Here is a 21871-nt window from a genome sequence, read left to right as displayed (position 1 = left end):
GTCTCCCGTGCACACGCTTGTGTGTGTCTGTGTGTGGATGGTGTTCAGCACCAAGGACAGGCATGTTTGCTTCTTGTGTGTGTGTGTGTGTGTGTGTGTGCATGATTGTGTGTGTCTGACTGTATGAATGTGTGTGGATGGTGTTCAGCACCAAGGACAGGCATGTTTGCGCGCGCGCGTGTGTGTGTGTGTGTGCACGCTTGTGTGTGTCTGTCTGGGTGTGGATGGTGTTCAGCACCAAGGACAGGCATGTTTGCGCGCGCGCGCGCGTTTGTGTGCGCACGCTTGTGTGTGTCCGTCTGTGTGTGGATGGTGTTCAGCACCAAGGACAGGCATGTTTGCGTGTGAATGGGGAAGTAAAAGAACACATTCACAACTCCAGATACTTAAATGAGGTCTGAAGTCTTTGATATTCTCGTTGACGGCCGAGGATGGCTCATTTTCACCGAAATCTATCTACCCACATAAGTCATATTTCCATCTGAGTTTCTCAGTCTTTGTAGCCTACAACAGGCACTTGAAAACTTTGTCTCCGAATTCCATAGTAGTCCCGAGTCACTTGTGTAACTGTTATATCTTCCGTAGGTCCACCTTGAAGCTGTGTGGCCGGTGCAAGCTGACCCGGTACTGCAGCCGTGACTGTCAGAAACAACACTGGACTGTCGGACACAAGAAGTGCTGCGGACATGACGCGTGTGCTGACAGTGACGACCCAGACCCTTTCCAAAAATTGGTCCAGAGGAAGACAGGGGGGCTCTAAAGATCCAAAAACAGTTTAGGACATGTATAACAAACGTACCGGTAACTCTGCAGACATTATAACCCTGGAATACTTCTCAAAAGTCTGAAATTTCTGCTTTCGAGTACTAGTACCATGGTCCGACGATGCCGCTACCTAGGATAAAATAACTACTAGTAATCTCCAAGCAGATTGGGTGGGGCAAGGAGACTTTATAGTGGACATGTGGGGAGGATGATGGATACAGGAGGCCAACATTAAGTCCCCTTGCCCCACCGAAACGCATTTAGCTACTAGTATTTGTCACAATTGCTATGACGCTGTTGCCTTTTTATGTAGAAAATCATCATCATCATCTTTGCCGCTGTAGTCATCTATCGACGATTGTAGAAAATAATGTTGTGTCAAGTTTTGTTGTTTACGTGTTTCCCGTCCAAAAGGTCATTTTACAGTTTTGTATGACTTTTTTGTGTCATAAAAGTCTTAGAAGATTGTAACGGGTACCTACATGGGAGTGGGATTTTTATGAAGCAACCTTTGCCTTGCAGTTGCACGTTTCCTTTTTACAACATAATCTATCGGATATTATTGTCATATTTCAAGGTTGCAGATTCTTATTGAATCATGTTTCATCTGATAAGGTCACACCAATTTAATTTCTTGGTTAACGGATTCTCCCGCTTCATTTTTTTCTGATTTGCAAACAAAAATAAAAATTCATAATCAACTGCAAAATGCTCATATTTTGCCCTGAACAGTTGAAAACAGTCCTTTTCTTCCTGTTTGTTACAGTTATTCCATCTTTCAATGCAGTGGTCAAAATTCATTGTTTAAATTTTGAACCAGCCTGGTGTGTTGACTTCATGGCTCCTATCGTACCATTTTGGGCCATAATAGGATGCCTAGGCCTGTTTTTTTTTTCGCCCGCCCACAAGTCTGTGCTGGAGTTAGGGGCAGGGACTGGGCTAGTCAGCATAGTAGTGGCAAGTCTACTGGGTAACTACATGTGTTTTCTATAAAATGTTAACATTCAATAAGCCCTCAATAAGACCTCATGCCTAAATTGCAAAGGATAATATTTGTGGTTGATAATTTTTTTTATTGATTACGCAAATAAGATCCTCATTTTCCAGAATTATAGTACCATATATATTCTCAAGCTGCTACATGTACAAGCTGCTAGGGGACGCCCAAACTTACGTAACTTCTTCCCGAGTACAAGAGCTATCTATCGATATCATCCAACGTTTAAGGCCTCCATACCTACAAGGTGATTGGTAGTGAACCACTTACTTGCGGATAGTAATGTTTAGACCATCGCACACTGGGGCATGCCCGTACTCTTTTTCGAAATGTGTGGTGGCCGGGTTCTTACTAACGTGCGTGGAGTATGACATTTATCATCATTGATAAATCCCACTTTCAGACATTGAATCTTGTAGAGAAAGACCCTTTTTACACAACCAAGTTTATTCAGCCGACGTTTCAGTGACCGTCTGACACCTTCCTCTGGAGGGCAATTCTGACTGGTTGTCGCTGCTATAGGACGTTTGGGACCGCATTGTAGATAAAGTTCCATGTAACAACGCATATGTGTAGATATGTAAATATTTTACCTTTGGGGCATATATAGCAGTGATGAAAGCTATTCACGGAAGTGAAACTTATAGAGTACTCTTCTTGGTATAAACAGGTGCCAAAGTGACGACCACAGACTGCGGGGAGACTCTCCCCTGCGCCTGTGGAAACGTGCCGAGGAACACCGAGCTGCGAGCCAAGCACGCGCCGGTGGTGCGCCGCCTGGAGTGGGGCACGGCCGACCTGGAGGACTTCGGTGTACAACACTACGACTACATCATGGGCTCCGACATAATCTACAAGGAGGAGACCTTCCCGGACCTGCACAAGACCATATATCATGCACCTCGCCGGAGCGGAAACAGTTCTGTACCTCACCGGAAGGATCCGGCTTTCAGCAGACGAAGACTTTCTGGACACGCTGAAACAGGATTTCTACCTGAGCTGCGTTTATGAGGACCCGATAAGGGAAGTGTACATATATCGCGGCGAAAAGTTGAGGAGAAATTCAAAGACATGAAGAAGAAAAGTTTTTTTGTAAAGAAAAATAGTTGACCAACTTTCTTGTACCATGGAGGTAGGGAAAAGCTCCCTCCATTGCTCATACCCCCGTCACATTGCGCGTAAATCGATCGGCCGACTAGTTGGCGAGCTCTAAACGACATTTACGGCCGTAGTACGCCCGATGTTCCGTCGAGCATCGCGCGAATTTTCGGGATCGCCGACGATTTTTTTGAGTCGGCCGAAGCTCGCTGACACGCGAAACGTGTTCTTAACATCAGCGACTAGTCGCCGGCTATTTTTGAAGTCGCAGAGCTCGTTTCCAGCTCGCGCGTAGCTCGCCTGTAGCTCGCCCCTGTGCGGCCGAGAGTCGACCGATATTCGGACGTACATCCCACGAGTCTCGGCCGTATTTCGTCTTTGAAAATCGGCCGACGGTCGCTGAATACGGTCGACCCTCGCGCGAGCTTCGCGAAATATTCGGGCGACCCTCTTCCGTACCTCGCCCGACTTGCGTAAAGTTTTTTAAATCGTGCGTGCTTCGAGCGAGCTTCGTGCCAGTGTCGGACGAAGGTTCTACGAGCCTCGGCCGAGCTCCTGTGAAGTTATTATTTATTCAGCACCTGTGACATTTATTTCAGATTGCATTGACAGTATACTGTGTAAAGTTTGCAGGAGCAACTTCCCATTGATTGTTAAAGTTATGTTTACGGAAAGGATAAAAATAGACAAAATCGTCCTTTTTGTCCTTTTGTTAAATCAACATTCGTTAATAAACAAAACCACTTTAAAAAGATGACGAGGTTTTAAGTACATAAGGCCAAATGCCTAGATTTTGACCTCAACTGATTGAACGCACATGAAATTCTTTACTCTTGTCCCTTTAGGAGGTGTGTGGCCTTATTTCAGAAGATTGTATTATTAATAAATTGACGTTTACACTTGTTCATCCTGGAATGAGGTTGACTTTTTTCTTAGGGTGCCCAAAAGAACGTCATGTGATAGATATTACTTACCAGTTGAAGTTTATATTGCATGGGTCTTTTTACCTCTGTCTACTTTGTTGACATTGAATGGCTTGTTTACCGGAAGATTTATACTATTCTAGACAGAAGTATACAGGCATAGTTTTAGAACAATATATCTTATTAGCTTTGTTCCGTGTATAAAAAGATTTTGATATAATAATAATTATGTCTTGATGTACGTTTTGGTTGAATGGTCTATAGATCGTGCGAGCATCGATAGACCGTCGACCGTAACTCGGGCGACGTACGCCCGTGTGTCGAGCGAGCTTCGGCCGACTCCTGTCTGGTTAAAAAGGTAGTCGTTGTGTTATACGTTAACCAGACGGTAGTGTAAATTTGTGGCTCTTGTGGTAATATTTGAGTTGGATCCTTCACAGAATTCCTGTTTGTATTTCTATTTTATTCTGCCAGTCCGCTCCATTACTTTGCTTAAAAAATATAACGACAGGTCAAACATAAAAATCGGTTAAACTATTCATTTTTGGTGGATACACGGCCTTGCTTCTTCTGCGTGCCATGTCATAGGGGCTTCATTATCATAGATGTATTGCCAAGCGATCACCCGAGACTCGCACAATGTGACGGCGACGATTTTCAAGGCAAAAATACGCGCGAGCGTCGGTCGATCTCAAAATCTGCCGATCTTTCAGCGATTGACAAATACGGCCGAAGCTCGTCGACAATGTGACGGGGGCATCAGGAAGCCGGTGCACCGGTCTGTATATAGTTTGCATAGTCGGTATGGTAAACATAGTAAAAGTCCTAGAGGTGTACATTTAAGCGATTGAGCTAACATAACAAGCTTGCATATGAATAATCCTTAAGCGCCAAACCTCTGCAGGTATAAAAAAAATCACACACGCTTCGCCTCACTTTATGCATTACGCTTTGAGTTTTACCAAAGGGATATAGATCGAGAGTATGTGTGTGTTTGCGTGTGTGTGTGTGTGTTTGTATTGCTATTCCACAATGCAGCTTCTATTTGCTTGAACTATTTAGTGTTGTGAATTTCTTGTTTTACTTGTTATTGTGAATTTCTCACGGTTTCTGTACCTATTCCATTGTCCCTCACATGCAACCCTTTAGTTCCTGAGTTTCTTGTTAGTCTATTATCTTAACCTGTATTAGCTATATTCTGCTGTGGGAGTAAACACGTAAAAGCAACTTGTACATATTCAACACATGTTGACTCTAGTGTTACTGAAACAATAGATGTATCTGAATGCTCGACGGGAAAAACAACAACACACAGCAAAGATATGTGACACCATGGTCCAGCTTTATTCCGTATGTACGGAACTCGAGATGTTTCCATGTCTCATCAAAAGAAATAATTACAGTACATCTTGTCAATCTACATCTTACAACACAGTTTTCATGAGACAACAGTTCACTTATCAATTGAATTATCAAATTTCTGTGTGGTTTTTTACTCCATGCATGTTCTTAGTGTATCAATACGACTCTCTTGGGCTTTTTTCGTCCGAGTAGACGGTCTGCGGTTTCTGTCAATCAATACAATTATGGTAGTAATATAAATTGGTAAGTGAATTATGTCACATTAAACCCTGTGTTTTACATATTGAGCCATGGTCACATTACCCAATTTTTTCACCAGCAAATAATTAACTTTAAGTCAGTCTGAAGAGCAGAGGCCAATATCATTTTCTAAAAGAAAACATTTTTAATTTAGTAAAATTGAGTACTGTTCCAGATCAACAAATAACTTGTACTATTTATCATCCAGTAACTGAGTAGTGCTTTCCATGCAGACCCATGTGTGGAGATGATGGGGATGATGCCGACCTTTAGCATGGATTCCACAATTGGATCATTACTGAAAATGCATGTCATTATTTTGCTCAAAGCAAGACGAAATTAAGATATTAGGCGGAAAACTGATGAACAACTATCACACGTTATATACCAAACCTTATTATCAAGATCATCCCTGGATTCATAACAGCTGCTCCTTTTTTGGTGGGAAACCATTTTCTTTATCTTAGGTATCAATACGCGGGATGCAAGAGATCAAATTCACTTTTTGGCCAAACCAAATGAAATACAAATTTGCTAAGATTATAAATTGACAAACAGGTACCCAGGAATAGATAGCAAACGTAATTTTCAAGATAAAGCCAAGACGTTTTTTTAAGAGCCGCCGCTTTGAAGTTTTCCCAATGGTTGTTTGCGAAATAACATGTTTCACCTGGCTGTAATTGATCTGGAGGGTACCTGTGGGAATGTTGATGAAAGTCTATTTCAAGTTGCATTATTTTAGGATTCAGAAAAATAGTATCTACAGAACTAGAACATTCGCTTCTTCTATTGAGACTGCCTTAAAGCTTTAAAAACACATTCTTTAACTAGAAAGACCGACATTTGCTCAAGAGCAAATACAGCACATTTCACCCATTCTTCCTCCCCATTCCAAATTTCCCGTAGAAAGGCCAACATTTGCTCAGGACCAAATGCAGCATGGCTTCACCACATCCCCCGTACCAAAAATGGACCTATCCCTCTCCCGGACAAATGGATTGTTCCTAAATCACTCCTGTTCAAAATGTGAACTGTTCCCACAGTTTATACCCCCATACAGCAATGGAATCTTCTGACCCCTTGTTCTGTTGGAACATGTAGAACCCTGGTAAAACCCGAGTGTTCTATTTAGTTTTTATTGGGTTTTCAATCGCTGTTTATACTCAAAATAAGTTCAAGATAAATAAAAGTATTTCAAAGGGTGCAATCTGCATAGTGAACACTATAGTCTACGCATTTGGTGCCAAGACACCTTTATGTTGAATTTCGGGTCATTTGATTTTCGTATTAGTGCATAAGAGCCAAAAATGTACATATTTTGGTAAAAAGAGTCCCATTTTACATAATTTTAAAGTGACACACGCCAAAAGCGTGAATAAAGTTCTGTGGGATTGTATCAAAAGATCACAATTTTAAAGTGACGTATGTCAAAAGCATGAATGCCATTCTGTCGAAATGTGTCCAAGGTAACCCTATACCAAATGTCAGGTCATTCGGATTTAAAATTAGGGCACAGCAGCCAAAAATGAACCGAAAAAAAGCCGAAAATCCCTACTTTACACAAGTTTACACCAGGGCTCCAGATCCCGAAAATGTATATTTTTGGCATGAAAATCACCCAAAAAAAAGCAACAAACAAATGAAACAAATCAAAGGCCTGTTTGAAAAAAAATTAACAAAAAAAAAACGTCTAGTTGTATTTGCCCACTTTAGCGCCATGCCAAATTCCATGTCATTTGGTTGAAAAAATGGCAGAGTTGAATCCCTTCAAAGAAATGGCAGGAGAAGGAGGAGGAGAGGGAGAAACATTAGAAAAAACAATACATTTCTCCCATACCATAGTATGGGTGAAATGTAAAGAAGTCCCTATTCTATTGTTATGATAATGCTTTATGATAATAAAGAATATTGCTGATAGTATATGATGATGATGTCCACTACACTGAGTCTAAAATTAGATGGAGAGCCTATACTATTAGTATACGATAATAAGGTTCACTACACTGTGTCTAAGATTAGATGGAGAGCCTATACTATTAGTATATGATGATAAGGCCCACTACACTGTGTCTAAGATTAGATGGAGGGCCTATACTATTAGTATATGATGATAAGGCCCACTACACTGTGTCTAAGATTAGATGGAGAGCCTATACTATTAGTATATGATGATAAGGCCCACTACACTGTGTCTAAGATTAGATGGAGAGCCTATACTATTAGTATATGATGATAAGGTCCACTACACTGTGTCTAAGATTAGATGGAGGGCCTATACTATTAGTATATGATGATAAGGTCCACTACACTGTGTCTAAGATTAGATGGAGAGCCTATACTTAGTATATGATGATAAAGTCCACTACACTGTGTCTAAAATTAGATGGAGAGCCTATACTATTAGTATATGATAATAAGGTCCACTACACTGTGTCTAAGATTAGATGGAGGGCCTATACTATTAGTATATTATGATAAGGTCCACTATACTGTGTCTAAGATTAGATGGAGAGCTAATAGTATTAGTATATGAAGATAAGGTCCACTACACCGTCTAAGATTAGATGGAGAGCCCACACTTAGTGTGTGATGATAAGGTCCACTACACTGTGTCTAAGATTAGATGGAGAGCCTATACTTAGTATGTGATGATAAGGTCCACTACACTGTGTCTAAGATTAGATGGAGAGCCTATACTTAGTATGTAATGATAAGGTCCACTACACTGTGTCTAAGATTAGATAGAGAGCCTATACTATTAGTATATGATGATGATGTCCACTACACTGAGTCTAAAATTAGATGGAGAGCCTATACTATTAGAATATGATGGTAAGGTCCACTACACTGTGTCTAAGATTAGATGGAGAGCCTATACTATTAGTATATGATGATAAGGTCCACTACACTGTGTCTAAGATTAGATGGAGAGCCCATATACTCAGTATGTGATGATAAGGTCCCCTACATTGTGTCTAAGATTAGATGGAGAACCTAAACATCGATGTATGATAATAAAGTTCCCTACACTATCTCTCAATTGAAATGGAGAGTCTAAATGTTTGGTGGATGATGATAAAATTTCCTGGACTAAGTTCAGATTTTAAGTGACTATACTATACACACTGGTATGAGTGCAGTGAACAGGATTATAAAGCTCATTGCACTATTTCAATTTAGTCTATACCATTGGTGTCTGATGTTTAAGTTCCCTGTGGTATAATAGAAATCATGTGTCTTACTAAAATGCAGCAGTTCTGGCCAATCAAAGGCTTACGGAAAGCATCATTGTCTTTGTCTGCTTGAGCGCTTAACCGTACTTGAGCAGAATAACAAAGTACCTCCAACTATGTCCATTCCAATCCGAGCTCCTTAACATGAAAGTTGCCACCAGTTAACATTTTGCCTCCACCACTAAGCGTCACCAGAGAGCCTATAGTACGAGTACTATTGGTATAACGATTTGATTTACCACACTGAGTTAGATAGAGAGCGCATATTTGTTTTGCTATTGTGATAAAATTCCCTACATTGTTTCTAATTTGAGATGGGGAATATATGCTATTGGCGAATGGGCATGCCTATGATATGATATAATAGAAACCACCAAGTACTAAAATTTAGCTGGTTATGTTAATTAGAGAAAGCCCACTGTCTCCCTATCTGACAGCGTCTAGCAATTCGTGAGCAGAACGCCGAGGAGTCCCCAAATAAGTCCATGTTTGCTATAAAATCCGAGTCCTTAAACCTTTAAATAACCAACAATTAACTTAAATCATAACGCATATTAATTCTACTTCTTAGCGTCACCATACTACCATGCACTATTATTCCTACAGTGATAAATTTCTCTACACTGTTTCTAGGTTTTGATAGAGCGGCTGTAGAATAGCATTGATACCTACACTGCCTTCAAGTTTTGATATGGGTGGTCTGAAGAAAAATGTACTCTTACTAAGCCTATCAAGTTTTGGAGAAATAATCCTACATTGTCCGTATTTTCAACTCCAGTTCTGGTAGAATGAGGACGCCTTACGACCACGGTGTCATCAGTACCACACCAGAACAGCGGCCACGAAGATAAGGACCATGATCCTGGCAACTCCAACAGACGTTCCGACCGCCGCACTAGGTTGGTCTACCAAACTAGTTGACACTGTGCGTAGAACAAAATGAACAACACTTCTGGGTTGAAGAAAATTTTGACTTGATTGTAGCTTCACATGTCCTGCTAACGCACAGATAAAACAATAAAGGCACAATAAAGATCCTATCTAAGAATCCCAAAAAGTCCCAACAATGATTAAACGCACAAAATCAATTAAAGAAAGACATCACCACCTATAGTTGCAAATTATGAAAAAAAATTGTTTTTTTACCTGTTGATATGGAGGCATCTATACGAGTTGGTCCGGTACCTGCAGCGCTCCTTTTCTCCACGAACCAAGATGGTTTGGGTCCCTTCTGAGTGATCATGGCATAGGACTGTCTGAACCCTATCATGGGACATATTCAATGTTCAAATTCATTAAAAACACCACGATAAGGCACCGACAGAAGAAGCTTTCTCTTTAGACAATGTAAGATTATTTCTTTGTATGGAAAAGTGCCTTTCTTGTACAGATAATGCAGCGGCAACTGTCTTGGCCACATGATCCAGATACTCGTAGGTGCAGGTAATTACCTTTTATTTAATGACATCTCAATTCGCTGATTCGACAAGAATCAAAATCTTAATCTTTCTCATATTCTCTAGACATTGATCTGAGTGCCATCCTCCGTAGTTTTAGCCCGCTCCCTAATACCGCTGGCTACCACGGGTCTGGACTTGCTGACATATGTAACGACTTGAATATGCATATTCGTTCAGATTTTAGCGTCCGTTCGACGTCCGAACGACTACGTTAAGATAGATCTTCTCCTCAGCCAATCAAATGAAGCCCCACCCAGCGCGCAATGCTCAGGGTATACGTAACTCATTACGTGACGTCATCACCATCCGTTACATATGTCAGCAAGTCCAGACTCTGTGGTAGCCAGCAACAATAGGGAGTGGGCGAAAACTACGGTTGTTACCCACCAGGCTAACATCGATCTGCCTATTCATTTTTGGTGGTATACCGCTTAAACTTCTATCACAAATGATTAATAAGAGACATGGTACCTAGTGCAGTTGTTGTAATTGTAGATCCGTATGGCGACAGATTGACCAGGGTGTTACCGTTGCCATGAACAACGACAACTATTATCCGTCCCTGTAGCGATATGGGAAAAGATGATAATGATAAAGAAGTCACGATGCTAAAATTTAAGTTGACAAGTTTTGTACAAACATCAATCGGAAACATATGCTTGATGGAACGATCATTGCGCTTTAAAGACTAGGTACACGTACAGTACACAGCACATCAACATTTGTTGGAGTACCCGTAAATTAACAATAATCACCTCTTGAACGATTTCCAGAAAGGCCAGCAGTCGTTGTGCCGCTTCAGCGCCTCCTCCACTCGGATCAGTGTCGAAAACCATCTTGTCTAAAACCTGCCCGTTCTCCTCGTTCAAAATGAACACCTGATGTCCACGTCCAAATGGAGAAGCTGATGCATATAAAAACTATGGTCAAAATTCTTTGTTGCATTTTACGTGATTCAAAATACTAAAGTCTTTGATAATGCGCGGATTGTTATAACTGGTTTCAAACTTGTCCTTTGAATGGGATAAATTTATATTGGTTCCAACACACCGCGTGCGCGCACGCGTACATACTAGTCATAACGGTCGAAAAAAGAAATATATATCTTCCCAAGGTGCTAATTGATGGAAACATATCGAGCACAATGAAGATAATTCCTGTTAGGTATACTCACAATTCTGATCAATCACGGTCTTCTGGTTGTTCACGAGGATGTATGAGCTGGTGACGTTGAAGCCTGGATCCTCTTCTGCAGACGACTGCGCAACCGTATTCAAAAGGGCTGTGGTCGTTAAAACAACAACGTTTTTGACTAAGTATTAAAGTGTGTGGTGTAATTTACAATTAAACAGTTAAAAAACGAACAATGTCTTCCCCAGTTGCCAGATACGCGGTCGTCGTGTTTTGAACTTTTTTTTATCAACGTCAAGTTAAGAAATTTAAACATCCACATAAAGGAGTTAAAGGCCAATCACATGTACATGTGCCCATCATGACTTTGAATCCAATATGTGCACGATGTTGTAACAAGAAGGTAATATCGCATATCCAAGCAACATTGGGATAAATATGAATATTGCAGTGACGTAACGTTTTTTCTGTTACCAATAACGATGCGAAACATTGTAGTGATGCAGGGTAAGGTTCATGCACCAAATGCGGTCTGGTATCACCATTGACCTGTCCGTCAAGTCACGCCCGTGTGTCCCACATCGCAAGCTAAGCATCGTAGCCCTTGTGTACCCATTCTCATAGTATCGTTAAGCATACTGGAACAGGTGACAATGGTTTACAATTTGCAAAAGGAACTATGGAATTTTCTTATCAGTTATGCAAATAACACCATATATCATCCAATGCTGGCTTCAAAGTATGCATGAAATCGTGTTTTCTTTACCTGGTGGCATGGAGGCATCTATACGAGTTGGTCCGGTACCTGCAGCGCTCCTTTTCTCCACGAACCAAGATGGTTTGGGTCCCTTCTGAGTGATCATGGCATAGGACACTCTGAACCCTATCATGGGACATATTCAATGTATGATTGTGAAGACTTGACAACTATACCACTGCATGGTACTGTACTACGTTGTAAAATATGGCTAATTAAATTACATTGAACAGCATGCAATGATCTTTGAAACAACGTTTGTTAGGTTGAAAATATACACCTTCTTATATAGGGACCAGAAAAAAAGAAACAAATTACTTTGTTCAAATCATAAATAGCAGATATTAAACACGTCAAGGAAAAGGATCAGCAGCAGCAGCAGCTTTGGACTATGAAAGTTTGTTTCTTAATTTTGTTTTGAAAAGACGTTTTCTGTATATACTATACAGGGGCGCCTGTCTTTCCGCAATAAACACCGATAGACGCTTGGTGATAACCTAGCTCTTTCAACAAGAATCAAAATTTTACTTCAAACGTTTTCATGTTCTCTAGGCATACCGGAAAGATACGATCTCCCTCAGAATTTTGGTGGTATATAACTTATGAAACGTTATCCCTAATCATAACAATTAAGAAGAGACATGGTACCTAGTGCAGTTGTTGTAATTGTAGATCCGTATGGCGACAGATTAACCAGGGTGTTACCATTGCCATGAACAACGACAACTATTATCCGTCCCTGTAGCGATATGGGAAAAGATGATAGTGATAAAGTAGTCACGATGCTAACATTTAAGTTGACAAGTTTTGTACAAACATCAATCGGAAACATATGCTTGATGGAACGATCATTGCGCTTTAAAGACTAGGTACACGTACAGTACACAGCACATCAACATTTGTTGGAGTACCCGTAAATTAACAATAATCACCTCTTGAACGATTTCCAGAAAGGCCAGCAGTCGTTGTGCCGCTTCAGCGCCTCCTCCACTCGGATCAGTGTCGAAAACCATCTTGTCTAAAACCTGCCCGTTATCCTCGTTCAAAATGAACACCTGATGTCCACGTCCAAATGGAAAAGCTGATGCATATAAAAACTATGGTCAAAATTCTTTGTTACATTTTACGGGATTCAAAATACTAAAGTCTTTGATAATGCGCGGATTGTTATAACTGGTTTCAAACTTGTCCTTTGAATGGGATAAATTTATATTGACTCCAACACACCGCGTGCGCGCACGCGTACATACTAGTCATAACGGTCGAAAAAAGAAATATATATCTTCCCAAGGTGCTAATTGATGGAAACATATCGAGCACAATGAAGATAATTCCTGTTAGGTATACTCACAATTCTGATCAATCACGGTCTTCTGGTTGTTCACGAGGATGTATGAGCTGGTGACGTTGAAGCCTGGATCCTCTTCTGCAGACGACTGCGCAACCACAAACAAGCCATTTTGACCCCCTAAAACAACAAAAGGGAAACTAGCAGGAAAGTTTTTTTCGGCGGGTGGGGTGTCGCATTTTTCTTCAAAATACCGCTAAATGTAGTTCATATCAAGCGAGTAAAATACCGAATATAGAGCATTTTCAAAATCAAACCCTAGTTGTTACAAACGATTATCAACACTAAGGAATTTGAAAATGATGTTTAGTGTCACCTTGCCCAGTCACGGCAGCTGTTGTCGCTATCACCACCAGGACCATCCACCTCCAAAACCCTGATGTACACGGTCCGACCATCGTGTCGGCGAAAATTTCCTATATATTTACAGAGAGAGAGGAGAAGAGAGAGGGGGGAGAGGGGGGGGAGGGAGAGGGGGGGAGGGGGAGAGAGAGATGGAGGGGCAGAGTAAAATGAAGAAAACGCCAATTAGGGATTGCATCCTATTATTCTGCAAATTAGAATAAGTTCACATTTTTATTAATGCAGAAACACACAGGCACACAAAAAAGGGATTAAGATGTTTTATCAACTCGATGGATGTCTCTACGATTACTTGATCATCACAAGGATAGTTCTTGAAAGTAGGGGCGGGTATACGTAGACCTTGCTAGCTTTACACAACACTTGGAGTTAGATGTGAGAACGGATAGGAGTGACAGGTCATATGTGTTGACTAAATCTATTAGTTCATTAGTGACGCTGAAGAAGAGTGGTGTATGTCATTTGTAACGTTCGGAAGTAATCTCCGCAATGTATCCAGTAGTAGAGTTTGAATTGTCTAAGAATGTAATGAGGAATGGATTTGAATTTTGTAGATGGGTATTTTTAATGCATGGATAGTTTACTGGCAACGTTTGGCTGACCCCTACGAAGGCCACATGTATACAGCTATTCCAACATGGCCCATGTGAGACAACACCCGGTTATTGCCTACAGAAATTTGGCATGCTGCCTCAATATTACAGCACCTCCTTTCACCTTTGTTTGTTACAAAGATGGGGAAATCACGATCACCATATTTAGAAAAAAAGTGTTGGGCTTGTCAATAACAAAAGTCAGATAGTGGGTAGTGAAAATGTCTCGAATGCCCTATATATATATTTCATATCATTGTAAACATGTCTCCTCGAAGTCAGTATGCAAATTAGGAAGGCCTTGTTAACGGTGACGGTCTGTCAGACAAGAATGACGCCATCTAACTAATTAACTGGAAGGAAAAATCTGCCTGAGGTCAGGTTGGATCTGTGTTTGTCTCTGTCTTGCGAAGCAAAAACGTTCCAACGTACGTGGGCCATACGTACAGGGACATAATTCCGTACATAGCAGCTCATGGCCTTCCAACTGTGTCCAGATTAAAATCAAGCTATTCGTAAACAAGTGGTCGAGAGTCTGGTTTATAATAACAGGGATGTTGATTTAGAATATGAAAGACTTTAGGCTACTCTCCACTCAGCGCCAACCTTGGATGGGGATTGATGGAAGAAAACCCTGAGCTTTGCATGTAGCTTGGCTCGTGGTGACCGTGTACCACAAAAGACGCACGTCGTACTTAACGCGTTGCTATTCAATGGACAGCCACAAAGCGTGCCATTCACAAAGAGCTATCAAGATGTCAAAAAAAAGAGCGTGTGTGTGTGTGTGTGTGTGTGTGTGTGTGTGTGTGTGTATCCGTGTGTGTGTGTGTATGTATACGTGTGTGTGTATATATGTGTGTGTGTCTGTGTGTGTGTGTGTATCCGTGTGTGTGTGTGTTTGTGTGAGTGTTTGTGTGTTCGTGTTATCCGACTATGTATATAAATATTTGTGTCTTGAAAGCTGTGATAGCCGGTGTAACAGCCCTCAGCGTAACACACCAGCTTTCCAATAATAGCAGCCATCCGGCATGCGACTGGTTCCGTGCGGTCGATGCCACACAGCGTCTAAGTACAGGATGTCGACCTTTTATCTTACAGCACCTAAAAATAGTGCTAAAATGTCCAAATAACCATGTTTCATCAGGACCTCAATATCTAAAAACAAGTCGAAAAAAATCTATCAAGAGGATCGTGAGTTATCTGCGACGAACAAACAAACGGGACCCAAAACAGAACATTCGGGTGAAATATGATCCCTTCCCCCTCGGAGGTAAAAACCTTATCCTAAAATACTCGCAACAGCAAAATACAGCATCCTATGCTACCTTGCACTTTTGTCTCGGAAGGTGGCGCTGTTGAGCAGATCCTGAATATGGCTAGTACTGCACCTTGGTTATATGATATGGTGTTTTAAACAAGTGTCAGCACCGGTCCAACAACATTTGGTTGTCCTTGGGATCCATGTATGACCTCTACTAACGCGCGTGTACCAGACATCGAACAATGATGTATTGACAAAACGTCAGGTTTTGAACGTGTCGACATGTACAAAATCAGATCGCCGTTGGTAGTTAAATGTCTCAAACGCTATAAATAATGCACATCTTGTTTCGAGTACATTGCTTGTATCAAGACGGTATGCAAGTTAGGAATGCCTTTTAAACAATGGCGTTCTGTTTATCAAAAATAGCGCCACAACACCCGGGCACCAAATGAGCTGGAATAAATTCTGCCCAAGGGCAGGTTTGCTGTGCTTTTGTCCCTGTTTTATCAAGCAAGGACGTGGCGATGTAGGTCACGTGAACACAACTTCGTACAGGGACTCAGAATGCACACTGTTATGCCTGTTTTCCCCAAAGTAAAATATCGACACCTATACCGATATATCTAATAATGCTCCAATCCTAAATACAAGTTGCCACGAAATAAGAAGTTATTGCGAAACAAAGCAAAATGTAGTGCAATTAAGAACAACAATTAACAGACAAATGTTATGATCTGCACGCCTCTGGACTTTCTCAAGACTACGTTTCGGCCATGCAGCTACTCGCGAGCATCGTGGTTGGCGGTTGGTCGGCGAAGTTGCCTGTTAAAGTTGTCTGCGCCAGCTCACTAAAAAGTTTAAAAGATCAAGGCCAGAAAAGCCCTGTCTAACAACCTGCAGAGAAGAATATGGTAGATTTGTTAAGACTCCCAATCCAGTGCAAATCTTGGGCGGGGATTGACCGAGAGCAAAACCGCGGGACGTCGATGACCCTGAAAGTATCATTGCTACACCAACATCAGGGCTTTCTTCGGTGACAAACTGCGCCACAGAAAATTAACAGCAAAGGGTCAGAGAAAGAGAAAGAATCGGGATCCGAAGCAGTGATCGCGGAATGTCAACTTTGACAGGTTTAATATTAATGGCTGGCCGTACCATTGGCTGTATTGGTATGCTAGTTATTCGTCGTTTATGTGACCCTTTCGCCCTTTCCTGCATATTGCAAGACGCATTGAAGTGAGAGGTAATTACGTTGCAAAAATACGTTTTTGTGTCTTGACATAAATGCTATAAAAATCTACTTTCAGTGAGTTTAAATCTTAAGCTTTGACCGCAACGTTAACAAGAAATTCTGACGTTTCAAACGTACCATTGTGACAGGCAGGGCAGTACAATTGGGCAGCAAAATGTTCAAAATCATCGAAATATTTTACTCAAAACAGCTAAATCAATTACAGTACCGCTCAAAAAAGTGCCAAGAAGACTTTTAGCTACACGACGTTATGAAATAAGTATAACAACGGCTTGGTTACAAATTTCAGACTTCTGAATTATGGGTAACAATATTCATTAATCGTACCTGTAGCTGCAGAACCACGCCAGCGTCGCCCCGCTACGACAAACATGCAATTTTTGATTGGGGAATTAACTGATACAAAAGCAAACAAAATGCAAAATAACGATCGACCAGATGCCATCTATCGTTTTAACTTCAAAGTTGACTAGCGTTAAACTTTACCAGTTATGATACTGTATAGACAAAGAACGTATTAGTTATGAGCGTGATCACGTATACTAACTTACATGTGCACTTTGGTTGGACCAAGACCACATGAAAGTAGTCCGCTGTCCTTTTTTTACAACCTAGCTTTTTTTTCAAATTTAACTTCACAGAAAAGGGGGATTTGATTCCGCAGATGCTTTCTAAATTGAACGAGCATCCGGTTTTTACTCTAGACAGCGATGTTTTTGATCGTGACTTTGACGAGAAATCTCAACGTCTCGAACAGGGGACAGGGCGAGCTCTGGGGCGGGGGAAACATGCAATTTGTCGCACAGGTACGATTCGTCAAAACTGCTCTAACTTCTACAAAATACGTCCAGGGTGGCCGTATCTGCAGTACAACTTTATTGAAAAAATATAACAGGTTGGGAAAGAAAGATTAAGCTTGTAAATAAGCACTCACAAAAAGAATTTCTGATCTATCACCTCAAATGCTTACGAATCTGACAAAGTTGGCGTTTACGGCCAATTGCAAGTTAGCACTTTTGGAACTGTCAGCGGTGGTTGAAAGTTGTGACATTTTATAGAATGAGAAAGCATTAGTTGGATAATATTTGAAAAGAAAAATACTTACAGGTATGTTCAGTGTTGTCGGGGAAGTGAAGTCGGTTCAAGTCAGCTCGCTGTCCACTCTCGAACTTTATAGAAGAACTTGTCGCTCGGATATAAGTACCCTACTATTTTTAGATTGGCGTAATCTACGATTATGATTGGTCCAATGTGATGGCGTGAGCCACCATTCTATTTATAGTGGCTAATTCTACCTCTTTTGTTGTACAGGGTATAACATGGACTTTCAACAGTATATTCAGACATGCTATTTCACTAGGCCCATTGTGTGTGAGAGACAAGGCAAAAACGTTGTAATATCGTTACAAAGCTGTGGTTACAGTATATATTTCTATATTATCAACCATGTCAACAACGAGAGTTCGAAGGTCTTGATTCAATCAACGCATTCGACGCGGTATCTGTCAACAACACCCTCAAAGCCGACGGTCGTGAAATGTCAACTTTGACAGATTTAAGATTGATGGTTGCCCAGCTATCACCGTGCCAGCCGGTGTCAGTGCGGCGTAATTATACAGGGAGCCACGGTGAATCAACGATTTTGATTGGTCAAATGTGGAGTGGTGTGAGTACAGCGTGATTAGACAATTAGCTAGGAGAGGCAAATCACCCAGGTCCCAAAACGGGAGTCAGCAAATCGGTAAAAAAAAAACAACAATCGCGTATATAGCAAAACTCTTTTTTATGTCAAGGTGCAAACAATACGATACATAGTAAAACTCTTTGATAACGGTACTAGTATGATTTACATTTATTACACCAATTTGTAAATCAAATTCTCTTGTTCAAGCTTGATTTCCCAAACAATGTCAGGGCCGTGACATCACACTTCATCACGCCATCTCTTAACCATTTGACTGCGTAGCCAAAAGTGAAGTCGTCATACATATCGTTTTTTTCATGGTATTAAACAGTGCCTTTGGCGCTTGCGATTGGATGGAAATTTTTAGAGGAACGTAGAGGAAAGACGAGGCTTTTCCATGTTACTTTGAGATTTTATGAGCTATCAAAACGCCGGTAGACTTAAGCAGCCAAATTTGAGGATCTTTAAAGATTGATCCTGCGTTTTCTGCCTTCTAGAAAAAGCACAACACACAGTTCTGATAAATAGCTGTTACACAATAATATGGAGTTTACTGGTACATAGTAAGAATGCAGTTGGGAGAAAATGACTTAAATCATGACATGCTACTAGTATTACTTATTCTTTGTCCATGCCGGTTTGGCTCTGCATAAACTGGAAGCACTGAGCTAATGCAACAACGATTAACTACAATATAATCTAATCAGTTTGATACTTATCCACTTCAAGTTCACCCCTAAAATTTGAGCATGACCAAAACATTTGGGACAGCCGCAAGACTGATCTCCCTGCAACAACTCCCGTACGTTGCCTACTCCTTCGCTCGGGATGGCCATTAGGCCGCCGCCGACAGACTTGGCAGGTCATGTCCGATGCCCCTCGCCCGTACCGCATCATGGGGCACGCCTGCCAGAAGGTGTGCCCGCAGGGCAATAACGAAATATGCATCAAGATACGATCTTTAAGGCAGACCCCACGCGTAAGGAGTTCTTTCGTTCGTAAACCTGATTCCCCTTCCTCAGTTTAGTCTCTTCGTTACCCATGGCGAGACTTGTGGTTTGGTCTTGTTGTCATTAATGCTGTGACTCCATAACTGGGTTAACCACACCCGTTTGTCGTCTTCCCACCCATTTGATCCATCTGCGCATCTCCGGCGTAAGATACGGATTATCTTGTCCGACGTTAGCAGGTATATTGGGTAAAGAAGTCGTCGGTTTAAAAACGTTAACCTCGTGTACCGGTCCTCTCTCCGACGTATACGGACGGACTAATGCTTAGGTCACAATTCAAGAAAGGGGCCCGCTCGGCGCGTGTTCGGCGTGTTTTTTGGCACTACCGAACGGGACCTGGACGGAGACCGGCGGGCTTCCCGACGGCTGCCGGCCTATTTTTGGCCCCGCGCGGTCGCCGAATCGATTTTAACTCAGAGTTAAAAACACTTCGGGCCCCGTTCGGCGAAATACGCCGAAGCGACGCCGTAACCTCACTGCCCGGGACCCGTCGGGCGGCCGAACAGGCACCTGCCTAAGATTATGACGTCACATGTGCTGATCAGTGCATCAGATGGTCAGGAAAAGGGGGTTATAGGGAGCATATATAAACTCCTGCCTCAGACTACGTCGCACAGTTCACCACGTGTGTGTTACATCGTGTACTTGTGTGTGTTACACCTTGTATTTGTGTGTCAGAATGTCGAAGGGCAAGGGAAAACAGCCGGCACGGCTCTCTTGCCAACTTCATAAAACAGATCATAACAGGAATAGAATGTGTCTGACATTATCTCTTGTTACATCAATGGAATCAGAAGTTATTGGCATTTATTTTCAGTCCAAATTTCAACAGAAGTAACGATATTCAGTGGTTTCATTGCTCAATAGCAAGGAGCTGCCACGGCACACTTCCTGCGTCACTGTTGAAGTACTTTCGAAAGTAGGCCCTCGGTTACTTTTGCGACGCACCAGTTCTGCCTGCCTCTCTTCTTCAGCTACCAATGCCAGAAGACCTACATGTAGGTTGTCACCAATCTCAGACGGGCTTGTAAGTTGTTTGCAGGTTGCACTGAACGCTGCATCGCCAACTTCAGTCTACTCTTTACTTGACGTGTACTCTTTACTTGAAGTGAACGGTAGCAGGCAGTGCAGCGCTTATATATGTACCTGCTCAAAAACACGAGAGGAGCCCGTCGGGATCCCGCCAGGAACCCGCCAGGGACCTGACAGCTGCCCGGCCGAACTGTAAGAGCCGGTCGGCACCCTACCACACGCCGCACGGGTCAAGACGGGCGACTGACCGAGCACCGGACGGGTCCCTGACAGAAACCGGCCGCAAATGTTTATGAATATTAGTGAGAGCCGCCGGCCGGAGCACAAGCAGGCCCCGACAGGGAGCCGTAAAGGAACATTTAATTGTGACCCTGACAGTACGGCGCACGCTCGGCGTCATGACGCCGGCCGGCGTCTACGCCGAGGACATGCCGAACGGGCGCCGTTTCAAATGTGACCTAAGCATAAGTGAGGACTAGAGTAGAGGGGTCTGTCCCCGTTAGACACTGCGGTAGTTTTACTACTTCCTTGAAGTGTTCTTGTCTCGTCTTGAACTTTCCCTTGACCACACAGCCGCTGGCTGGTCAGCAAAATGGGTAGGATGACCAGTCCGTGAGCCGCACCTACGACCATCACCAGAAAGATGGTCTTGAAAAACGCTTGAAGAATATATGCCGGAAAAAACGCTAGAACCCACAGTGCTAGGATAGTGGAGAGAGAGGACTGTAGGATTGGCATGCCGACGGCACGCATAGCTTCTGTGAGTTCTTCTTCCGGTATTGTGTATTCTGAAGTAACGTAGGTGTAGGTTATGTGTGTGAAGAAATCTACAGAGAAGCCGATACACATGAGGATGGATAAGACAGACACAATGTCCAGATTTATCCCCCATAACGCCATGAACCCCACAGGCCAGGGTTGATTGGAGAGCAGCGCCAAGGTGATGAGGAAAGTAGCGACACAGTGCGGAATTAACAGGAAGCACACCACGAACATGATCGCTACGGCAACGCCTATGTATCGTCTGTAGCGTTCTTGGGAGAATCGTGACTACCTGGTCGGAGAGGAAAAAGTCAAAGCTGTATGCCCTCATCTCATCGGCCGTGGGGGCTAACGTGTAGTTCACGGCCCAGATGCTAGTATTTTGCGAGCGAGGAACGCGTCTTTGGTCGATAGCCTATTTCACGTTCATCAACGTAAATGCGTTCTTACGGAGTTGCATTTCATCAGTATTTCAGGAATTATATATTTCCACTCTCGCCAAGGTGATCAATTAAGGATTGGGTGGTAAAGACCTCGGCGAGCTAGTGTCGAGTGTCTGCTCCCGGTCATACATGCGACTCTCACAGTGATTGTGGG

General features: G+C 42.3%; 1 protein-coding gene across 1 annotated transcript in view; it reads left to right on the top strand.

Annotated features, from left to right (window-relative positions):
* Positions 1-2773, top strand: part of LOC109486988 (ankyrin repeat domain-containing protein 16-like) — a 6163-nt gene extending 3390 nt beyond the window's left edge. Inside the window, exons 4-5 of the mRNA XM_019790905.1 lie at positions 586-704; positions 2433-2773. Coding sequence (XP_019646464.1) covers positions 586-704; positions 2433-2773 — 460 coding nt within the window. The remainder of the gene's footprint in view (positions 1-585; positions 705-2432) is intronic.
* The last annotated feature ends 19098 nt before the right edge of the window (positions 2774-21871 follow it).

This window comes from Branchiostoma belcheri, unplaced genomic scaffold (assembly GCF_001625305.1).
Source record: "Branchiostoma belcheri isolate BF01 breed outbred unplaced genomic scaffold, Haploidv18h27 scaffold85, whole genome shotgun sequence".
Lineage (NCBI taxonomy): Eukaryota > Metazoa > Chordata > Leptocardii > Amphioxiformes > Branchiostomatidae > Branchiostoma > Branchiostoma belcheri.
This window is presented reverse-complemented; position numbering and strand designations above follow the sequence as displayed.